At 41.7% G+C, this 24,412-nt stretch overlaps 1 protein-coding gene across 1 annotated transcript in view; it reads left to right on the top strand.

The window, feature by feature from the left end:
• LYST (lysosomal trafficking regulator) overlaps window positions 1-24,412 on the top strand; it is a 789,135-nt gene that overhangs the window by 330,360 nt on the left and 434,363 nt on the right. The window contains exons 20-21 of the mRNA XM_073671457.1: window positions 7,290-7,488; window positions 17,441-17,539. Coding sequence (XP_073527558.1) covers window positions 7,290-7,488; window positions 17,441-17,539 — 298 coding nt within the window. The remainder of the gene's footprint in view (window positions 1-7,289; window positions 7,489-17,440; window positions 17,540-24,412) is intronic.

The raw sequence follows: 24,412 nt of genomic DNA, 5'->3' as shown, positions 1-24,412 counted from the left end.
GGCAGCGCTAGTCATCATACTGGGGGTTACTCGCTTCGCTGCGTCAATCAATGCACACGTGCAATGTCTTTACGTTTTTCTCACAAAGCTGCAGTTTATTACTTCATAAGCCACAGTTCACCGGGTCCAACTCCGTGGCACGCCGACACACATAAACACAATGTTCATGAGCCAAGTGGCACACAGGCCCACTTGCTCCAGGTTACAGCTTACGGCAAGGTAATAAAGTAGCAATGTTCATATCACAATGTCCATATAGCACAGGGTATTACCTTTGCCGGGTTTAGTTGCTGCAGTCCATTACGCTTGCCACCACTGTGGCTTTGTGGCTTCCCAGGTAGGGGTCTCTAGCCGTCGTCCCCTCGTAGTCTACTGGTATGTCTTCCACACTTGACATCCAGCCTGCGCCTTTCAGGGTTCCTCAACAAGCCGGCTCTCCCTCAAAGGCCACTGGCATCCACACAGGACCCAGGCTCTGCCTTTCAGGTACCAGGCTTCACTCCAAAACCGCTGCCTTCCAAGGCCACTAGCATCCGCACAGGATGCAGTCTTTGCCTTTCAGGCTGCCAGGCTTCACTCGGCCTCACTAGGCCTCTCACAAACGGTGTCCCACACACACGGAGCACAGGCCTCACGCCTCACACTGAACACACCTGTCTCAAATTAAGCAGGGTTTATATATGCATCCCGTGCACACACACACACACACACACACATACACATACACATACTGACAGGACCTTAACTGTGTGCATCAGGACCTGTGTGATGTCACGGTCATGTGACCAGTCAGTTAAAGGGGAAGGTACATGGTCCGGTAAACACATCCTGGACCATTTACAGTAATGCTAGCAAGCTGCTGCATTACAATAGATATAGATATCTATCTGTCATATATATATATATATATATATATATATATATATAATCATATAGATAGATATGTATATATCTATATACAATACAGACCAAACTTTGGACACACCTTCTCATTTAAAGATTTTTTTGTATTTTCATGACTATGAAAATTGTACATTCACACTGAAGGCATCAAAACTATGAATTAACACATGTGGAATTATATACGTAACAAAAAAGTGTGAAACAACTGAAAATATGTCTTATATTCTAGATTCTTCTAAGTAGCCACGTTTTGCTTTGATGACTGCTTTGCACACTCTTGGCATTCTCTTGATGAGCTTCAAGAGGTAGTCACCGGAAATGGTTTTCCAACAATCTTGAAGGAGTTCCCAGAGATGCTTAGCACTTGTTGGCCCTTTTGCCTTCACTCTGTGGTCCAGCTCACCCCAAACCATCTCGATTGGGTTCAGGTCTGGTGACTGTGGAGGCCAGGTCATCTGGCGTAGCACCCCATCACTCTCCGTCTTGGTCAAATAGCCCTTACACAGCCTGGAGGTGTGTTTGGGGTTATTGTCCTGTTGAAAAATAAATGATGGTCCAACTAAACGCAAACCGGATGGAATAGCATGCCGCTGCAAGATGCTGTGGTAGCCATGCTGGTTCAGTATGCCTTCAATTTTGAATAAATCCCCAACAGTGTCACCAGCAAAGCACCCCCACACCATCACACCTCCTCCTCCATGCTTCACGGTGGGAACCAGGCATGTGGAGTCCATCCGTTCACCTTTTCTGCATTGCACAAAGACACGGTGGTTGGAACCAAAGATCTCAAATATGGACTCATCAGACCAAAGCACACATTTCCACTGGTCTAATGTCCATTCCTTGTGTTCTTTAGCCCAAACAAGTCTCTTATGCTTGTTGCCTGTCCTTAGCAGTGGTTTCCTAGCAGCTATTTTACCATGAAGGCCTGCTGCACAAAGTCTGCTCTTAACAGTTGTTGAAGAGATGTGTCTGCTGCTAGAACTCTGTGTGGCATTGACCTGGTCTCTAATCTGAGCTGCTGTTAACCTGCGATTTCTGAGGCTGGTGACTCGGATAAACTTATCCTCAGAAGCAGAGGTGACTCTGCCTTTCCTGGAGCGGTCCTCATGTGAGCCAGTTTCTTTGTAGCGCTTGATAGTTTTTGCAACTGCACTTGGGGACACTTTCAAAGTTTGCCCAATTTTTCGCACTGACTGACCTTCATTTCTTAAAGTAATGATGGCCACTCGTTTTTCTTTACTTAGCTGCTTTTTTCTTGCCATAATACAAATTCTAACAGTCTATTCAGTAGGACTATCAGCTGTGTATCCATCAGACTTCTGCACAACACAGCTGATGGTCCCAACCCCATTTAAAGGGAAGAATTCCCACTTATTAAACCTGACAGGGCCCACCTGTGAAGTGAAAACCATTTCCGGTGACTACCTCTTGAAGCTCATCAAGAGAATGCCAAGAGTGTGCAAAGCAGTCATCAAAGCAAAAGGTGGCTACTTTGAAGAACCTAGAATATAAGACATATTTTCAGTTGTCCAAACTTTTGGTCTGTACTGTATATATGTGTGTATACACACACACACACACACACACACACACACACACACACACACACACACACACACACACACTGTAAAGAGAAAAGCTGATATACTAATGAACCTCCAGCACTAAATGATAGACTGTAACATCATAAACCTGAGAACAAGTATTGAAAAAATGTGTGGGGGAGGTTTGTAGGCAATTGAGTGCCAGGTGCTGGAGTATCAGGCCAGGTTAAGGTATATTGACCCCGTGTTCTAAATAAATGCCATAGATAATATCAAAATGAGTAGAAATGGCCAGTAAAACCCCCACACCTATAGTTCAAGAATGCCACTCCAGGTAGAAAAATAGGTGGACAATAGCCGCTTTCCTCACTGGCTGGAGGTGCAAGGAAGGAGTCAGAGTGGATGTGAGGCCGCTACACGCACGCACGCACGCACACACACACACACACACACACACACACACACACACACACACACACACACACACACACACACACACACACACACACACATATTATACACACAGTGAAGGAGATAAGTATTTGATCCCTTGCTGTTTTTGTAAGTTTGCCCACTGACAAAGACATGAACAGTCTATAATTTTAAGGGTAGGTTAATTTTAACAACGAGAGATAGAATATCCCCCCCAAAAAATCAAGAAAATCACATTGTATAAGTTAGATAAATGTATTTGCATTTTGCAGTGAGAAAGAAGTATTTGATTCCTCTGGCAAACAACACTTACCATATTTTTCGGACTATAAGGCGCACCAGACCATAAGACGCACCTAGGTTTTAGAGGAGGAAAATAGAAAAAAAAATAAGCAAAAAATGTGGTCATGATGCCCTGTTAAGGAGGAGAGGGTCTGCTGCTGACACTGTTATAAGGGTAATGTCCCCTAATTCTGTTAATATCCCCCATCCTGGTATATATGGCCCCCTCCTTCCTGTTATACGTGGCCCTCATCTCCATCCTGATATGCATGGCACCCCGATCCACAATCCTGGTATGAATGGCACCCCAATCCACCATCCTGTTATGCATGGCACCCCTCACACCCATTCTGGTATGTATGGCACCTTCATCCCTCTTCCTGGTATGTATGGTACCTTCATTCCTCTTCCTGGTATGTATGGCACTCTTCATCCCTGTATGTATATCCCCCCTAATCCTTTATCCCTGTATGTATGGCCCCCCCTCATCTCTGTATGTATGGCCCTCCTCATCCTGGTATGTGTGGCCCCCTTCATTCCTGTATATATGGCCCCCTTCATTCCTGTATGTATGGCCCCCTTCATTCCTGTATGTATGGCCCCCCTCATGCCTCATCCCTGTATGTATGGCCCCCCTCATGCCTCATCCCTGAATGTATGGCCCCTCATCCACGTCACGCTGCACAGAAAAAAAATAAACAATCAGACTCACCTCTCTCCTCCAGCGCTATCTTCCGCTCTGTGCCGGAATAGTCACTGCTCCCCACGCCGGGACTGCTCCCTAATAGCGCGCACGCTGTAACCGCAGCACTGCTCCTGCTTCGCTCGCAGTCAGTGTGCCCGCTATTAAAGGCCATGAATATTCACCACACCAATGGGAGTGGTGAATATTCATGGGCTTTAATAGCGGGCACACTGACAGCCGAGCGCAGCAGCAGCTATGCTGCGGGTACAGTGTGCGCGCTATTAGGTAGAATGAATGGTCACTGCTCCCCACGCATGCAGAACCGGCGTAGGGAGCAGTGACTATTCCGACACAGAGCTGGACACAGCACTGGAGGTGAGTATGAAAGTTTATTTTTTTTCTGTGCAGCATGACGGGAATCAGGGGGTGCCAAGCATACCTTGATGATGGGGGCCATACATACAGGGATGAAGGGTGACATACATACCAGGATGAGGGATGAGGGGGGCCATACATATAGGTATGAAGGGTGCCATACATACTAGGAGCCGCGCTGCGGTCACACTGTGCCGGTTATTAGGGAAAATTAATATTCACTGCTCCCCACGCCCATGGGCGCGGGGGGCAGTGAATATTCATTTTCTTTAGTAGCGGGCACAGTGTAGACTAAATACAGTAGTAAAATATAAAATAGATTTGCAGGAAAATATAAAATAGATCAAGTAGTTTACAAAGAAATTGTCCATAATTAGCTCAGTAGATTAGTTGCGAGTCCATGAGTGTCCGTCCGGGTTACAGTAGGTTATAGTAGCACGTGTCTGCTGTTGCACGTAGACCTTTATAATAAATGAAGTGATTGAAGAGAGCCCCCCCCGTGTGTCACATGGTTTATATATGTATCATATAGCACCTATTTCTATATATGGTGTTACCGTCTACCCTGAGCTAAGTGTACAGAAATAACACATGTATTGTCAGCTGAAACTTTCATGCAGGTGAAGCAATGTACCAGTTCAGAGTTGTAATTAGGAATTAATATTTGATTATTTAACCCACGACAAATGAGAAATCCAGGTAAAAAGCCATCGAATTGTTATGACACAGCACCTCATGCTTAAGGAGGATAGCCCTAAGTATGCCATCTATATCACAGTATTGCAATAGTTGGGAAAATAATGGCTTAGGAGGGTTACTAGGAGGGCCTGGTCATGTGCGTACTCTATCTGCTTTCTTGATGGTAAAGAACGGCGAGAAAACTTCTTCACCCAACAGATCTTTCAACTAGTTTTTAATAAAGGATACGGCATCAGGTCCTTAGGTTTTCTCTGGAAGCCCCCCTATCGTGATATCATTTCTCCTGAGCCAATTTTCAGCATCATCTGCTTTTTCACTAGAAACATTAATTTGTTTCTTTAATTTTGCAATTTGAGACAGAGTAGGCCTCATAGTATTCTCTGCATCTGAAATTCTGCAATTCACCACTGATGTGTTCTCTAATTTTCTGTAAGTCATGTTTCATAATCACAAACTTTTACTGGAATTCGCCCACTTTAGTTACTAACATGGCTTGACAGTTGTTGATGGCAAATTTCTCGTCAATGTTTGCTGAGGAGCAAGAAGATCTTTGAAAAGAATGCAGTTGAGATGAAGTTAAAGGGGTGGTCAGAAAGTCAAATAAATTTTAATTTAAATCCCTATGTATTTAGTGCCGTAAACTAATCTATTTTCTAATATGCTTGTATTAAAAATTCCCTCCAGTTCCCTCACTACACCCTCTAACTGCTGTTGCATTTTTTCCTACTTCCTGTGTGATGTATCTGGTCCAGTTAATACCACAGTCTGAGTGAAGGAAAGGAGGAAAACTGGGAGAGGACCAGAGACCAAAGTAATCTCTATACACACAACGAACACACATCATACGATACAGAAAACCATACATAATTATCAAAAATAACATTTCCCAAAAAGTAGCAAGGCTGCTGTACCCTGTCTAACACTAAGGAAGCATAGACTTACACCCTGAACACCAACTAAATGGAGAACTACTATGTAATGCATTGATTTAACATTTGACCGAGTTACAATTACTTCTCTAACAGATACATTCAGAGCAGTGTTAGCAAATGCTGAACTCCTTGCCGGCCAATGCTGATAGCCTGCGACTGCAACCAATAATTTAGACAACCAGCAGTAAACTATTAGAATGGAGCATTTTTTAAATATTTGCTTTTGCAAAATTGCTTGTTTTTACATTTTAAAGAACTTGAAAATAACTATTCAAAAATAAATATAAATATTCCATTTATTAGAGAAATGCATACTGTATCAACTTATCTCCACCATCATTACAAGTAAAAACGTCTTCATGTGGACAGTATAAGCCGAAGCAATAAACCTAAAAGCTTCAGAGATCAAGTTAGCTAGTGATAGGCTGCGTGCCCACTATGCGTTTTTGCCGCGGAATTTCCGCAGCGAAAACGCTTAAAAAACGCTTGATAATGCGTGCCCCATGATCCCCAATGATAATCCCCATGTGCTGTGCACATGCTGTGGAAATTTCCGCTGCGGATTATCATTGCGGAAAAATATGCAGCATGTCCATTAATTTTGCAGACATTCAGCATAATTGCCGCCATTGACTTGCATTGAATCGCATAATATCCGCATGTGCACATGCGGATATTAAGCGATTCAATGTGCGGATGGTACCCTGGTCTGGAGAAGAGGAGATTCTCCTCCAGACCCAGATACCATAGAACCTGTTAAAAAAATAATTTAAAATAAGAAATAAAGATTATACTTAACTTCTGATGGCCCCGGTCTCCTCAGCGATGCGTCCGGTCTGTTGTATGGGTCGCGGTGGTGTGAAAGGAGCTGCCATGACGTCATTTATTCATGTGACAGGTCACGCGACCGCTGACGTCGGCGGTCGCGTGACCTGTCACATGACTAAATGACGTCGCTGAGGAGAAAACACCGGGGGCCATCAAAAGGTAAGTATAATCTTTATTTTTTACCATTTTTATTCTTTTTTTTTAACTATTAACTTGGTCACACTATATAAATCCATGCCGTTTGCATGGATTTATATAGTGTCACCAAGTTGTCAAGCACTTTTCCAACTGATGCTAAAATCGCTTGGAAAAACGCTTGACAAACGCCTCTACCTGGTGGGAAAAACACATGTAAAATCCGCATGCGTTTTTCCTGCCAGGGAGATGCGGAAAAAATCTGCAGCATTTCTGCATCGTGGGCACTTAGCCTAACAGTGATTTTACGTTTAACAGCTTATAAATACAGATGTTAGTTTTCTAGTCATTAACGCACGCTTATTTTCAGCCCAGTCACTTTTCCTTTATTATATTTGTTTTAATAGTTGTAGTTGCATTTTTTAAATTGTGTTATTAATTTTCATTTTTATGTTTTCTTTCCTATACCAGGAACATAGGGAAGGCTATATAACATCTGTTCCTCAAGAAGTTTGTGGATCTTATATAAAAATTATTGAAGAAGTACTTGGATCACCTCCGGAGTTGGACCTACTTAAGTTAATCGTCAGTTTTTTATTGGCAGTCCATCCACCAACAAACACTTTTGTTTGTCATAATCCCAATAATTTTTTATTTTCCTTACACATAGGTGAGGTGCCATCTTTTTCTAAGTTTTTTACTTCAATGTTAGATAACCACTTGCTTAATTCTGTAACAAAATAATGGTTTCTCTACCCCTTATAGCAATTTATTCTTAAAACATTTTCACTTGATGTGTTAAAGGGATTCTGTCACCACTTTGGACTTATCAGACCTCTACTTTGGCCATACAGGGTATAGAAAGGTAAATCTATACATACCTGTATGGCCCATAGCAGAGGTCTGATTGCAGAGAAAAGCTCTTTAATCAATTCTATTTTCTACAGGCTTGGCATCTGGGGGACCCCAAAGCAATCCCCGCCTATGTGCTTATTATTCCCCCAAATCCCCGCCTATATGCTTAATCATCATGTCCCCCCCTCCCCTGCACATCATAGATTTACTTTTCTATACCCTGTATGCCCATAGTAGAGGTGTGATAACTCCAAAGTGGTGACAGATTCCCTTTAACAAAAAAAAAACTAAACCGTCTTAGAGGTTAAGTATGCTACTTATTTTTATGAAAAGAAAAGCAACAAAGGAAGACTATTTTTTCTATATATATCTATATATTTAGATATAGATATATATAGCTAGATATAGAGATACAGGTGCATCTTACTAAATTAGAATATCATCAAAAAGTTAATTTATTTCAGTCCTTCAATACAAAAAGTGAAACTCGTATATAGAGTCATTACAAACAGAGTGATTGATCTATTTCAAGTGTTTATTTCTATTAATGTTGATGATTATGGATTACAGCCAATGAAAACACAAAAGACATTAACTCAGTATATTAGAATAATTAACAAAAAAAAACACCTGCAAAAGCTTCCAAAGCTTTTAAAAAGGTCCCCTAGTCTGTTTCAGTAGGCTCCACAATCATGGGGAAGACTGCTGACTTGACAGATGTCCAAAAGGCAGTCATTGACACACTCCACAAGGTTCCAGAGTTCCAATTTTCATCTGGAAATCAAGGTCCCAGAGTCTGGAGGAAGAGTGGAGAGGCACACAATCCAAGATGCTTAAGGTCTAGTGTGAAGTTTCCACAATCAATGATGGTTGGGAAGCCATGTCATCTGCTGGTGTTGGTCCACTGTGCTTTATCAAGACAAAAGTCGGCACAGCCGTCTACCAGGAAATTTTAGAGCACTTCATGCTTCCCTCTGCCGACAAGCTTTTTGGAGATGGAAATTTCATTCTCCAGCAGGACTTGGCACATGTCCTCACTGCAAAAAGTACCAAAACCTGGTTTAAAAACAACAGTATCACTGTGCTTGATTGGCTAGCAAACTCGCCTGACCTTAACCCCATAGAGAATCTATTATAGAGAATCTATGGAGTATTGTCAAGAGGAAGATGAGAGACACCAGACCCAACAATGCAGATGAGCTGAAGGCTGCTATCAAAGCAACCTGGGCTTCCATAACACCTCAGCAGTGCCACAGGCTGATCGCCTCCATGCCATGCCGCATTGATGCAGTAATTGATGCAAAAGGAGCCACGACCAAGTATTGAGGGCATTTACTGAACATACATTTCAGATTATAACAACATTTTTCAAGCTGTTGTTATAAAGTATTCTAATTTACTGAGATAATGACTTTTGTGTTTTCATTGGCTGTAAGCCATAATCATCAACATTAACAGAAATAAACACTTGAAATAGATCACGCTGTTTGTAATGACTCTATATAATATAGGAGTTTCACTTTTTGTATTGAAGAACTGAAATTAACTTTTTGATGATATTCTAATTTATTGAGATGCACCTGTGTGTGTGTGTGTGTATGTGTATATATTTGTGTGTGTGTGTATATATATATATATATATATATATATATATATATATATATATATATATATACTGCTCAAAAAAATAAATGGAACACTCAAATAGCACATCCTAGATCTGAATGAATGAAATCTTCTCATTGAATACTTTGTTCTGTACAAAGTTGAATGTGCTGACAACAAAATCACACAAAAATCATCCATTGAAATCACATTTATTAACCAATGGAGGCCTGGATTTGGAGTCTCCAGACTCTGTCACGTCTGTCACATGTGCTCAGTGTGAACCTGCTTTCATCTGTGAAGAGCACAGGGCGCCAGTGACGACTTTGCCAATCCTGGTGTTCTGTGGCAAATGCCAAGCGTCCTGCACGGTGTTGGGCTGTGAGCACAACCCCCATCTGTGGACGTAGGGCCCTCATACCACCCTCATAGAGTCGGTTTCTAACCGTTTGTGCAGACACATGCACATTTGTAGCCTGCTGGAGCTCATTTTTCTGGGCTCTGGCAGTGCTCCTCCTGTTCCTCCTTGCACAAAGGTGGAGGTAGCGGTCCTGCTGCTTGGTTGTTGCCCTCCTTCGGCCCCCTCCACGTCTCCTGGTGTACTGGTCTGTCTCCTGGTACCGCCTCCAGCCTCTGGACACTACGCTGACAGACACAGCAAACCTTCTTGCCACAGCTCGCATTGATGTGCCATCTTGGAGGAGCTTCATTACCTTAGCAACTTCTGTGGGTTGTAGAGTCCGTCTCATGCTACCACGAGTGTGAAAGCACAACCAACATTCAAAAGTGACCAAAACATCAGCCAGAAAGCATTGGTACTGAGATGTGGTCTGTGGTCCCCACCTGCAGAACCAATCCTTTATTGAGGGTGTCTTGATAATTTCCAATAATTTCCATCTATTGTCTATTCCATTTTCACAACAGCATGTGAAATTGATTGTCAATCAGTGTTGCTTCCTAAGTGGACAGTTTGATTTCACAGAAGTTTGATTCACTTGGAGTTATATTCTGTCGTTTAAGTGTTCCCTTTATTTTTTTGAGCAGTGTGTGTGTGTGTATATATATATATATATATATATATATATATATATATATATATATATATATATATATATATATATATATATATATATATATATATATATATATATATATATACATATATACACAGTACAGACCAAAAGTTTGGACACACCTCATTTAAAGATTTTTCTGTATTTTCATGACTTTTAAAATTGTACATTCACACTGAAGGCATCAAAACTATGAATTAACACATGTGGAATTATATACAAAAAAGTGTGAAACAACTGAAAATATGTCTTATATTCTAGGTTCTTCAAAGTAGCCACCTTTTGCTTTGATGACTGCTTTGCACACTCTTGGCATTCTCTTTATGAGATTCAATTTTCAAAGTCATGAAAATACAGAAAAATCTTTAAATGAGAAGGTGTGTCCAAACTTTTGGTCTGTACTGTATATGTATACAGTACATATACAGTACATATTTACATACACTATATAAAATGATTTTAGGTCAATTAGGATTATCATCATTGTTAACCGGTTCCCGACCGCCCACTGTAGATAAACGTCGGCGCTTGCTGGGCTCTGTGCAGCGCCGCCGTTTAAAAACGGTGGGTGGTCTCGCAGCGCTCAGGACCCCCAGGGTCCTGTAAGCGCTGCGATTCCGGTGCAGAGTGTTAACTCTGACAGGGGACATAATCGGGACCTGATTGGATCAGGTCCCAGTGATGTTAACCCTTTGCTATGTTCTATATGCCGCGTTCTATAGTGATCGCGGCATATAGAAGATAGAAGGAGGAGAGGGGGGCGTCTTACTTACCTCTCCGACGACCCCTGATAGCTTCCAGGACCTGGGGTTGCTATGGCAGCTGGAGGTCACATGACCGCCTCCAGCTCTGCCATATATGGTGTCCTGCCTGGCTCAGCCTGCAGCTGAAGCCAGGCAGGAGACTGACAGTGAAACAGTCAGCGAAGATCTCATGTAATGTAATACATGTCTATTACATTACATGGGATCAGTGATCAGAAAAATAAAAATTAATGTCCCATACAGGGACTAAGTAAAAAAGTAAAAAAAAAGTTTTTAAACTCTTAAAAAAAATAATCACAAAATTAAGAAAAATAAATAAATAAAATATTAAACAAATAAATAAAATATTAAACCAATAAATCCGTATATTTTTACAAAACCCAAAAAAGTACACATATTTGGTATCGCCGCGTCCGAAACAACCCGAGCTATAAAACTGTCACACTAATTAACTCCTTCTGTGCACACCGTAATAAAAATAAATAAAAAACGGAGCAAAAAAATATGCTTTTTCATCATATCGCCAAACAAAAAGTGGAAAAAAATGCGATCAAAAAACAAAATAGAAATAAAAATGGAACCGCTGAAAACGTCATCTTGTTCCGCAAAAAAAAGCCGCCATACAGCTCCATCAGCCGAAAAATAAAAAAGTTATAGCGCTCAGAATAAAGCAATGCAAAAAAAATATTTTTTTCTATAAAATTGTTTTATTGTGTAAAAGCGCTAAAACATAAAAAAATATACAGTAAGTGTAGTATCGCTGTAAACGTACTGACCTGAAGAATAACGCTGCCTGATAACTTTTACCACACGCAGAACGGCATAAAAAAAACCCTCAAAAAACAATTCCTGAATTGTTTGTTTTTGTTAATTTTACCTCCCAAAAAACGAAATAGAAAGCGATCATAAAATGTCACGTACCCAAAAATGGTACCAATAAAAATGTCAACTCGTCCGCAAAAATAAGCCGTCACATGACTCTGTCGGCCGAAATATGGAAAAATTATAGCTCTCAAAATATGGTGATGCAAAAACTAGATTTTGCAAAAAAAAGCGTCTTTTAGTGTGTGACAGCTGTCAATCATAAAAACCCGATATAAATCTGGTATCTCTGTAATCGCACCGACCCGAAGAATAAAGTAATCTAATCAGTTATATCACACTAGGAACGGCGTAAAAAATAAATAAAACCAATTCTTCACCTGCTACTGATTTGTTTATTATGTCTCCCAAAGATCGCAGTAAGGCTCTGCTCACATTTATCCTGCGCACTGTGCTGAGCACTTACATCAGAGTTTCCGTGTAAATCTCTGAAATATTTGATTCAGCCGGAACCCATGACGGAAGATTCCCTGTAATGAGGCAGATATAGGCCACTGTGAATGCCGTCTGGCCTGTGATCCCACGGTGTCATTTGTTTTAGGCGTGCATAAAAGTGCAGTTGGCCACAGTTTTGTGCGCTTCTGAAAAAAAGGACACCGCTAAACAGAGGCCAGACGGAGTCCAGAGTAACTCTGCTGCCTCATTACAGTGAATGGATCCCGCAGGGTTTTCATCTGAATTACATCACTTGGAAATTTAGATGGAAACCCCGATGTAAGTGCTCAGCCTAGAGCGCCGGATAAATGTTACGTAAAATGTTCCCAATAAAAGCTTCAACTCAGTCCTCAAAAAAAGCTAGTCCCCACTCAGGTCCGTCATCTGTTAAAAATATAAGGGACTTCCAAGTTACTGGTAGCAGAAAGGCTCTGGAAAAGCGAAATGACCCTTGCCTCCCAAAAGAAATTCCGAAAATTTTGTGCTCCCAAATCCAAATGCCTATTCTACAATAATTTGTTCTCCAATTGTCAAATAACACTCCGTCCCCCCAGATCTCGCTGTATGGCTGAGCGGTACGATACAGCCACATATGGGGTATTGCCACTTTTAGAAGAAATTGTGTGACACATTTCGGCACCATTTTTACCCATTGCCCTGTGTGAAAATGTAAAATCTGAGGGTAAAACATTTTTTTGTGGTAAAAATATAATTATGCTTTTTTCACTGCCCAATGGTATAAATTTAAAAATGAAAAAATACTCACTACTTCCCTAGATGAATTCCTTGTGAGGTGTAGTTTACAAAATGGGGTCACTTGTGGGGGTTTCTGCTGTTTCGGCATGTCAGCGACTCTTCAAATGTGACATGGTGTTTGCAACCTATCCCAGCTAACATAGCGCTCCTTTCTCTTCCGAACCCTGCCGTACACCAAAGCAGTGGTTTTCCTCCACATATGGGGTATCGGCGTACTCAGGAGAAATTGCACAACAAATTTCATGGTGCAATTTATCCTATTACCCTTATGATAATGCAAAATTAAGGAATGAAAAACATTTTTTGTGGGAAAAATGTGAATATTTTATTTTTACAGCTCAATATTATAATCTTCTGTGAAGCACCTGGGGGTTCAAGGTGCTCACCACACATCTAGATAAGTTCCCTAAGGGGTCTAGTTTCCAAAATGGTGTCACTTGTGGGGGGTTTCCACTGTTTAGGCACATTAGGGGCTCCCCAAATGCGATATGGCGTCTGCTAATTATTCAAACAAATTTTACATTCAAAAAGTCAAATGGCGCTCCTTCCCTTTCAAACCCTACCGTGCGCCCAAACAGTGGTTTTCCCTCACACATGGGGTATGAGCACACTCAAGAGAAATTGCTCAAAAAAATTTGGGGTCCATTTTTTCCTGTTACCCCTGTGAAAATAAAAAAAATTGGGTCTAAAGTAACATTTTTGTGAAAAAAGTTAAATGTTCATTTTTTTTCTTCCACATTCCAAAAATTCCTGTGAAGCACCTGAAGGGTTAATAAAGTTCTTGAATGTGGTTTTGAGCACCTTGAAGGGTGCAGTTTTTAGAATGGTGTCAGTTTTGGGTATTTTCTGTCATAAAGACCCCTCAAAGTGACTTCAAATATGATGTGGTCCCTAAAAAATGTTTTTGTAAATTTTGTTGTTAAAATGAGAAATCGCTGGTCAACTTTTAACCCTTATAACTTCCTAACAAAAAAAAATTTTGGTTCCAAAATTGTGCTGATGTAAAGTAGACCTGTGGGAAATGTTATTTATTAACTATTTTGTGTGACATATCTCTCTGATTTAAGGGCGTGAAAATTCAAATTTTGAAAATTGCAAAATTTTCGCCAAATTTCCGATTTTTTCAAATAAACGCAAGTGATATCGAAGAAATTTTACCACTACCATGAAGTACAATATGTCATGAAAAAACAATCTCAGGATCAAGGGAATACGTTGAAGCGTTCCAGAGTAATTACCTCATAAAGTGACAGTGGTCAGAATTGAAAAAATTGGCCCGGTCACGAAGGCAAAAACAGGCTCTGGTGCGAAGTGGTTAATATTTGGCAAATTCCATAATAATGAGCGAGAGAGAATGTTTTAGGCTGAGTTCACACAATGCGTATTTAATGCGTTTCTGCGGTGTTTTTGCAGTTGCGTAAACGCCGCGGAAACGCATTAAAAACGCATGGTAGAAGGGCTGCAATGTTCCCCTATTGAAATCCGCATGTGCTGTGCCCATGATGCGGATTTTTCCGCAGCGTAAACGCTGCGCTCAAAAATCCGCAGCATGTCCATTAATTTTGCGTAAACGCGGCGTTTTCGCCGCCATTGACTTGCATTAGAACGCGCCAATTCCGCAAGACTGCATCTGTACTTGCGTAATTGGCGCGTTCTAATGTGCGGATGGTACCCGGGTGTGGAGGAGAGGAGAGTCTCATCCACACACAGGTACCATTAAAAAAGCTGTAAAAAAAGAATAAAATAAAAAATATATATATACTTACCATCTGTCGGCCCGCGCAGCGCTCATACTTGGTTCCCGGCACTTGCAGTGAGTTGTAGGACCTGTGCTGACGTCAGAGTCATGTGACGGGTCACGTGACGCTGACGTCGGCAGGTCTTTCAATTCAAAGTTGCCGGCGAGGGAGAACGGAGTGAGCAGGACAGCGCGAGCCATCAGAGGGTAAAGTATACATGTATTTTTTTTTTTTACCATTCTCTCGGGTCTCACTATATAAATCCATGCTGTTTGCATGGATTTATATAGTGTGACCTAGTTGTCACAAGCACTTTCCAAGTGATGCTAAAATCGCCTGGAAAGCGCTTGTCAATCCGCATGCGGAAGCGCATGTGGAAACGCATGTGAATCCTCATGTATTCCGCAGGAAAAACGCATGCACAATCTGCATGCGTTTTTTCTGCCAGGGAGATGCAGAAATGATGCAGAAATTTTCTGCTTCATTTCTGCATCGTGTGCACATACCCTTAAGGCATTTTTATTACTTATCGCAAAGTCTACTATGCCTTTAAACAATTCTGGACTGCCCATATGATGAGGTCATGTGTTTGGAAGCTTCTTTTTTGGCAACATCTGAGTTAATAAGAGACACTCCTGTGGATGTATTTTAATGCACAGCTGAAACACACTGCTTCTTTGTGTAGCATCATGGGAAAGCCTAAGGAAATCAGCCAAGATATCTGGAAAAGATTTGTGGACTTTCACAAGTCTGGCTCATCCTTGGGTACAATTTCAAGATACCTGAAGGTGCCTCGTTCATCTGTACAAACAATTATACGCAAGTACAAACAAGATGGGAATGTCCAGCCATCATACCTCTCAGGAAGGAGACGGGTACTGTGTCCCAGAGATGAACGTGCTTTGGTCCGACATGTGCATATCGACCCAAGGACAAAAGCAAAAGACCTAGTGACCATGATGGCAGAAGCTGGTAAGATTGTGTCATTAACCACAGTGAAATGAGTACTGTATCAACATGGGCTGAAAGGAAACTCTGCCAGGAAGAAGCCATTACTTAGGCTTCCAAGCTTCTCCCTTTTTCCTCCAAATGTAACAATGGTCATTATCCCAAAAAAGTTCAATTTTAGTTTCATCAGACCACAGGACATGTCTTCAAAAATTAAGGTATTTGTTCCATTGTGCATTTCCAATATATTAATCTTCTTTTGGAGTAATGGCTTCTTCCTGGCATAGTGGCTTTTCAGCCCATGTTGATACAGTATTGTTTCACTTTGGTTATTAACACAATCTTACAAGCTTCCGCCATCATCTTCACAAGGTCTTTTGACTTTACTTCACTGCTGTGGAAATTGCATGAGGCCATCAAAACCAAGAGATGTGGCATGCTCACCAAAGGGACTTCTACAAGCGAGGTGTTTACAGTTGCTTAAAGAGAAGGGAGAAGTGTGTGTCCCTAGGTGGCACCTATGTAGAGAAGGACTAATAACTGTGCCAAGTTTCATTGCTCTCAGTACACAGGAAGTGGGTCAGGGGAAATCTTTAATGAATGCCCCTCGTGTGTGTGTGTGTATATATATATATATATGCTATAATTAGAGACCTGAAAAGTATGAGGATGTCATATCCCCAAAACTTTTAGCCTGCATATATCGTGTTAATCTGCAGGTTAATAGCATTTTAAAGCTGCCCAGACGGTTTACTGAAAACATGGCTACCAGAAGGAAATTAACTTTATTCCTCCTGGTATCCTAAGGCTTTTAGTCATAGAGGCGTGCCAGTGCAGTCTTAGTCACCGCTTAGTACATAGTGAGTGTCTGCTGTAAGCATACCGTGGCAATTTAACTGACAGCTGTCCATCTCTACAGAGTATCATTGCAGAGATGGTGCCAGTCAAAATGCCAGGGCGTGCTTGCAGCTGCTGCTCACTCTATACCTAGCGGTAACTGAAGCCACGCCTCTATGACTGAGGAATAAAGTTAATTTGCTCCCGGTAGCTAAACCTTCAGCTCTGCAGCTGGTCAGCTTTAGCATGCTTTTGACCTACAGATTAACCTATATCTGCAGGATAATAGTTTGGGCACTTGACAGGTTCTCCTTTAAATATTTTAGATGGTCACTTGATACTGTGCTACTGTGTCTAAAACATGTTTCTGCACTAACTGGGCTCATACAATGATCATAGTTATAAGGGGAGGTGCAGATGCACTGGTTGTAGTCAAGAACATAATCTCCACAGGAAGGGGGTTCTCCTACACTGCGTCCCTCCCTATTAGCCATAATGGAGAGTCTTTGAAAAGTGAAAAATTGACTCTGGAGAAAACTACTCATCTGGCTGTTATACCTGATGACAACTTTTGATTATAAAGAGTCCTGACAGGGGAACACGTTAAGGTCAGCACATGTTTTTGGGATACATTAATTAGTGTGAATGTTAAGAATTTCTTAATTTTGCTTTTCAACTTTTATTTTAAATAGTAATTTTGTTATTTCTCTCTCTCTCTCTCTTGTCAGATGATAAGATATTTCAAGAGAAACTTAAATCTGTAATAAGTCAAAGGCATTCTTCAGTTGGAGGGCAATCTTCAATCAGTGCTGTGTTTTCCAGAAAAGGTCAGTAAGAATTTCATATGGTGCTCGCTATGAAGATTCATATGTCTGCAGTCACAAAGTGATTGCAAACTTGAACCCCAAGACCGGATAACCCCTTAAATTTGGTGCTTACCCAATAATTGCTGATCCCATCTTTTTGAGGTCAGGCAGAAGTATTTTCTCCCTTAGGAGGCAAAAGGGTAGTGTTTGAAAAGCAGTCATTATTGTTCACAAAGAGTATTGCTATTGGAAACCTTCTCTGGAGCTACAGTACCATCCACAGTACCATAAGGAAAACCAAGCTTTACACAGCTCCCAGTAATATAAATTAAAGAGTCCTGTTTTTGTTGCCAACTTTTTTATTCAACAGACTCTCTTAATGTTTTTTAATCAATTGTCTTTTTACACCCTATGTAACTGTATTTACCACACAGAGTACATAGAATCACAACTTGAATTAGCTCAAAGGGTGAATGCAAATTTCATAAATGTTTATTTTCTAGTCCAAACTACTACCCCAAAAACATCAAGACTTCAAAATGAAATCCTCACTAAGATCTCTGTATGAAAAAGAACTGGCTGTGCTGTTCAAAATTCGAGTGGTGCTATATTTGAAGATATGAAAGTATAGAGGTCTGTAGTAGAATATACGGTTATGGACAATCTTTTGTGTCTGACGAAAGTTTTTATTTTTACTTTGTTGCTTCAGTTTTTATAGTAGCAACTAGATGGAGGCATCGGGGGGGAGGGGGCGGATAATGTCATGATAGGGGCAGGCTTTGCAGCGTTGAGAATCACTCCCCCCCCCCCCCCCCATGTGCTCACCCACCTATCCACTCTCTATTTCCCCCATGTGCTGATTTCTCCTGTCTGTGCTCTCTAATGTGACCTGTCTACCCCATGTGCTCTCCCCCTTGTCTGCTGTCTCTCTCCTTCCTGTGCTGCGTTCTCCCCTCATGGGCTGTCCCGTTTTAGCTCTCTCCCCCCTGTGCTCTGTCTCTCTCCCCCTGTGCGCTTTCTCTCTTCCCCATCTGCTGTCTTCTCCTCTCATGTGATCTCTTTTTTGACCTGTCTACCCCATGTGCTCTCCCCCTTGTCTGCTGTCTCTCTCTTTCCTGTGCTGCGTTCTCCCCTCATGGGCTGTCCCGTTTTAGCTCTCTCCCCCCTGTGCTCTGTCTCTCTCCCCCTGTGCGCTTTCTCTCTTCCCCATCTGCTGTCTTCTCCTCTCATGTGATCTCTTCTTTGACCTGTCTACCCCATGTGCTCTCCCCCTTGTCTGCTGTCTCTCTCCTTCCTGTGCTGTGTTCTCCCCTCATGTGCTGTCCCGTTTTAGCTCTCTCCCCCCTGTGCTCTGTTTCTCTCCCCCCAGTGCGCTTTCTCTCTTCCCCATCTCCTGTCTTCTCCTCTCATGTGCTCTCTTCTTTGACCTGTCTACCCCATGTGCTCTCCCCCTTGTCTACTGTCTCTCTCCTTCCTGTGCTGTGTTCTCCCCTCATGTGCTGTCCCGTTTTAGCTCTCTCCCCCCTGTGCTCTGTCTCTCTCCCCCCTATCCACTCTTTCTTTCCCCCATGTGCTGATTTCTCACGTCTGTGATCTCTTCTTTGACCTGTGTACCCCATGCGCTCTCCCCCTTGTCTGCCCTCTCTCTCTCCACCCCTGTGCTGTCTTCTTCCCTCCATGTGTTCCCTCGTTTCAGCTGTCTCCCCCCTGTGTGTCCTCTTTCCTATGTGCACTTACCCCTCCCCTTGTGTTAAAATGAAAGCAAAGTAGGTACAGGTAACATTGTATTAACATGGAAAAATTTGACAAAGGTGCTTTAACTTACATTCTATCCACATAAGGACAAAAAACACATTTTATTCTATAATCTATGTCTATCTATCTATCCCTGTATCTATCTATTATATATGTATTTTATATTGATCTATCATCTATGTCTCTATCATCTGTTATTTGTCTGTGTCTCAATCTATATTTAATGTGTGTATGTCATTTCTATCTATCTCTCATCTATGTATGTCTCTATCATCGATGTATCTCATATGTATCTATCATCTATCAGTGTATGTCATATGTATTTATCATCTATCTATGTATCTCATATCTATCTAGTTATCTATTTATCTATCAATGTATGTTTATATCTATCTATCTCTATGGATCACACCCTGAGGTGGAGATATGGTGAATGGCCGTCCCGCCCATCTTTTTAGCTGTTCACAAAAAACCCAGCCCTTCTAAAGTTAATTTAAGTCTCTCACCATCTGCGACACTGGAGCATTAAATCTGGGTTCATATCACCAAGTTTTACAAACTGGATGACACATATCTCCCCTGTGATCACCTTACAATATTAAATATCTATCTATATATCACACAATCTATATCTATCTCATAGCTATGAAACATCTATCTATGTGTATGTGCATCTATCTATCCACCTATCTATGTCTGTCATATATATGTGTATATATAAAATATCTTATCTGTTTATTATACTATCTATGTATATCTATGTGATATTTATCCATCATCTACCTGTAAATCATACACGGTATCTATTAATCATATTACAAATTAAATAGATTAATGTAAAACATTTTTATAAACAACATTCCTTGTAAAGATTTTATCACTATTACATAACAACTTTCCTTGAAGTGGTGTATTAATACCTTTCACTTTGACATGGGAGCATATTGTTTAAAAACAGGCAGTGAAATGTTTTACCTCACAAAATGACTCCCCTGCGATCCTGTGCTGTAATGTCTGTATTGTCTTTTGCTTCCTCCCCTGCCCAGGAGCTGTGGTATGTTCCATACACGGTGTGACACAGACAATTTTTAAAATGAACTTTCATTCGTGGGAAAACCCCTTTAATGTGACCGGCTTCTTCTGCCTGTAGTCGTGCATCTGCCGCCGGGATCAGCCAAATGATTCACTGCGCCTGCGCGGAATTTGCGCAGGCACAGTACTTCAGACTGCCGCCATATTTGTGCAGACCGATAACGGTGGTCACATTAAAACTGCACATGCGCTCCTCCTGTACAAAGATGGCGGCGGTCAGTGAATCATTCGGCTGATCCTGGCGACGGCATGTACGGCGCGTTCGCGACTGTGTTCCGCTGGTGGTACCCCGCAAGAGGCTGCGTACGGCGTATACAGTGTGTGTGTATGCTGCATATGGCATATACAGTGTGTGTGTGGTGCGTATGGCGTATACAGTGTGTGTGTATGCTGCATATGGCGTATACAGTGTGTGTGTGTGTGTGTGTATGTGGTGCATATGGCGTATACAGTGTGTGTGTGTGTGGTGCGTACGGCGTATACAGTGTGTGTGTGGTGCGTATGGCGTGTACAGTGTGTGTGTGTTGGTGCATACAGCGTATACAGTGTGTGTGTGTGTGTGTGTGTGTACAGCGTATACAGTGTGTGTGTGTTGCGTGCGGCGTATATAGTGTGTGTGGTGGTGCGTACGGTGTATACAGTGTGTGTGTGTGTGTGTTGCGTACGGCGTATACAGTGTGTGTGTGTGTAGTGGTGTATACAGTGTGTGTGTGTGTGTGTGTGTAGTGCATATGGCGTATACAGTGTGTGTGTGTGGTGCGGACGGCGTATACAGTGTGTGTGTGGTGCGGACGGCGTATACAGTGTGTGTGTGTAGTGGTGCATACGGTGTATACAGTGTGTGTGTGTGGTGTGTACAGTGTGTGTGTGTGGTGTGTACAGTGTGTGTGTGTAGTGCATTTGGCGTATACAGTGTGTGTGTGGTGCATACGGCGTATACAGTGTGTGTGTCGTGTGTACAGTGTGTGTGTGTGGTGTGTACAGTGTATGTGTCTGTGGTGGTGCATACAGCGTATACAGTGTGTGTGTGGTGTGTACAGTGTGTGTGTGTGGTGTGTACAGTGTATGTGTCTGTGGTCGTGCATACGGCGTATACACTGTGTGTGTGGTGTGTACAGTGTGTGTGTGTGGTGTGTACAGTGTATGTGTCTGTGGTGGTGCATACGGCGTATACAGTGTGTGTGGTTTGTACGGCGTATACAGTGTGTGTGTGGTGTGTACAGTGTGTGTGTCTGTGGTGGTGCATACGGCGTATACAGTGTGTGTGTGGTGTGTACAGTGTGTGTGTCTGTGGTGGTGCATACGGCGTATACAGTGTGTGTGGTTTGTACGGCGTATACAGTGTGTGTGTGGTGTGTACAGTGTGTGTGTCTGTGGTGGTGCATACGGCGTATACAGTGTGTGTGGTTTGTACGGCGTATACACCGTATTGGAGAGCAGATTTTGCTGGACTGGTTTGTGGATGACATGTCACATTGTCAGAGCCCCTGAGGTGCCAGAACAGCAGAACCCCCCAAAAGTGACCGCAGTTTACAACCTACTCCTCTGAATGAATTCAACTATTGGTGCAGTGAGCATACTGACACCACAGAGCTGTTCCATAGAAATGTATACCATTGGGCGGTGAAGAATAAATAATTACCACTTTTTTACCACTAAAGTGTTGTTTTAACTTCAGATTTTACATGGAAAATAGGTAGATAGGTAAATGGTCACTACACCCATAGATGAATTCCCAGAGGGGTGTCATTTTCAAAATGGGGTCACTTCAGGAGGGATTCTGCTGTTCTGGCACTTTTCAGAGCTGCTAAGTGCCAGATTAGCAGAATTCCCCCCTGAAGTGACCCCATTTTGGAAATGACACCTTTCTAGGAATTCATCTGTGGGTTTTTTTTTTGACCATTTTAACTTCATAGATGATTTCCAGAAACAAGCACACAGTGGAAGTTTTAGATTCTGGAGAAACCCACCCCCCTCACACCCCTGGAAATTGTTAATGTGTCATTCACTAAATAAACCAAATGCTTGAATGACAAAATGGGATACATTAATACAGTTTAAAATGTGGTTCTGTGTGGAAGATTTTAAAGATTTTAAAGCAGTCAGTGAGGCATAAGGCTGGCAATGATGGACATTGTGGGCAATAATAGCATCATGCCTCCTTAATCTCTTGGATCATACACGTCATCTTTTCTGGGGGTTCTTTCTTGTTTCTGTTACTGGAATGAGTGCAATAAAATGTCGCTCAGTGAGTCTTCTCACATCTTCAGATTCTAATGGATGAGCTGGGCTAACATTTTCAAAAACAAGATTTTCAATTACCTTTTCCTGATAATCAAGGAAAGTATATGAATTTATTGCTTTTTTTTGTATACACAAAAGAATTATAGGTGGCCACCTGAAACAAATAAATGACTAACTTTTTATACCAGGTATATGATTTTCTTGATACCTGTTAAGGCTGTAGAACCTGGTCTGCAAGGTCCACATTCCCCTTGTGTTTGTTGTAGTCAATGACTGACACAGGTTTTTGCTTTGGAGTAGTGGATCATCCTTCTACAATGGCCCTTGTGGCATCTGTGTGGATCAAGCTGAGGATAAAAATATCTGTTTTGTCCTTATATTTGAGGGCAAGCAGCTCTCCATTGCGTACAGCCCCTGACTGCCCCTTTTGGTACTTTTCATTGACCAATGATTGTGGAAACCCCTGATGGTTTTTACGAATGGTCCCACAAGCCCCTCTGTTGTGTTCAACCAGACTTAAATAGGGATATGCTGGTTTAGTAATTGTCCACATACAGATTGTAGTGTTTTTGTAAAAATGTACTTATCAGCTCCCAAACGATTTTTCCAGATGTCCCCAGATTAGTAGGGCACCTGGTGGCTTTTACTTGGCTATCTTTCCCCTCATAAATGCGAAAAGCGGATGTGTATCTGGTTGAACTCTCGCTCATTTTATAGAGCTTTATTCCAAACCTTGCCCTATTAGATGAAATAAATTACTTGAGGTGCAGTCTTCCTTTGAATTTTACAAGGGACTCATCTATAGAAATGTTTTGTGTTTGGGTGTAGAGCCTTAAGAACTTTTCTGTCAAGTCTTCAATGATGGGTCGGATTTTATATAATCTGTCATTTTTTGGGGCATTTCTGGGCAGGCATTGACTATTGACGTTAAAATGCCAAAATCTCATGAGAATTTTATAACGGGTTTTAGGAAGAACAGCAGAAAACATAGGGGTGGCTTCAACAGGGCGGTTGGACCAGTTAACAAGACCCATGGAAAATGTAAGTCCTAAAAATGCTGCCCAACCATGTGCCGAATGTATTGGTCCCCGGCTGTATGATCTCAGCCAGGCATGCTTGACTCTGTAAAGCTGAGGTGTTTCAGAGAAAGATACTTTGAATAGCTGCGCTATTAACCCACGCTGTACATTAGTCATACAGGCGGGTCCCAGCTGCTTCTCCCCACCTGCTGACAGTGACTGGCAGGTCTCTGCCTGTACGTGCATGTAGGAAGAGGCTTGTCAGTCACTGTACGACGAGTGCACAGTGTGGCTTCGGTTGAAGTATGTCTTTTTTTGAAACACCACAGCGTTTCAGAAACAAACATTCATGGCTGGAATACTACTGCTTGTGCCTGATACATCCTGCATGTGATTTGGGCAGCATTTATCACCTGTCGGGCTCCTTTTAAAGGGGTTGTCCAGACTTGGGATAAAATATGCAGTCAATCTACCGTACAGACTAAAAGTTTGGACACAACTTCTCATTTAAAGATTTTTCTGTATTTTCATGAGTTTGAAAATTGTACATTCACACTGAAGGCAACAAAACTATGAATTAACACATGTGGAATTATATACTTAACAAAAAAGTGTGAAACAACTGAAAATATGTCTTATATTCTTGGTTCTTCAAAGTAGCCACCTTTTGCTTTGATGACTGCTTTGCACACTCTTGGCATTCTCTTGATGAGCTTCAAGAGGTAGTCACCGGAAATGGTTTTCACTTCACAGGTGTGCCCTGTCAGGTTTAATAAGTGGGATT

Source organism: Phyllobates terribilis, unplaced genomic scaffold, assembly GCF_046119375.1.
Source record: "Phyllobates terribilis strain yellow unplaced genomic scaffold, ASM4611937v1 Scaffold_3__8_contigs__length_932513732, whole genome shotgun sequence".
NCBI lineage: Eukaryota > Metazoa > Chordata > Amphibia > Anura > Dendrobatidae > Phyllobates > Phyllobates terribilis.
Note: the sequence above shows the minus strand (reverse complement) of the source record. Positions and strands in the feature narration are given on the sequence as shown.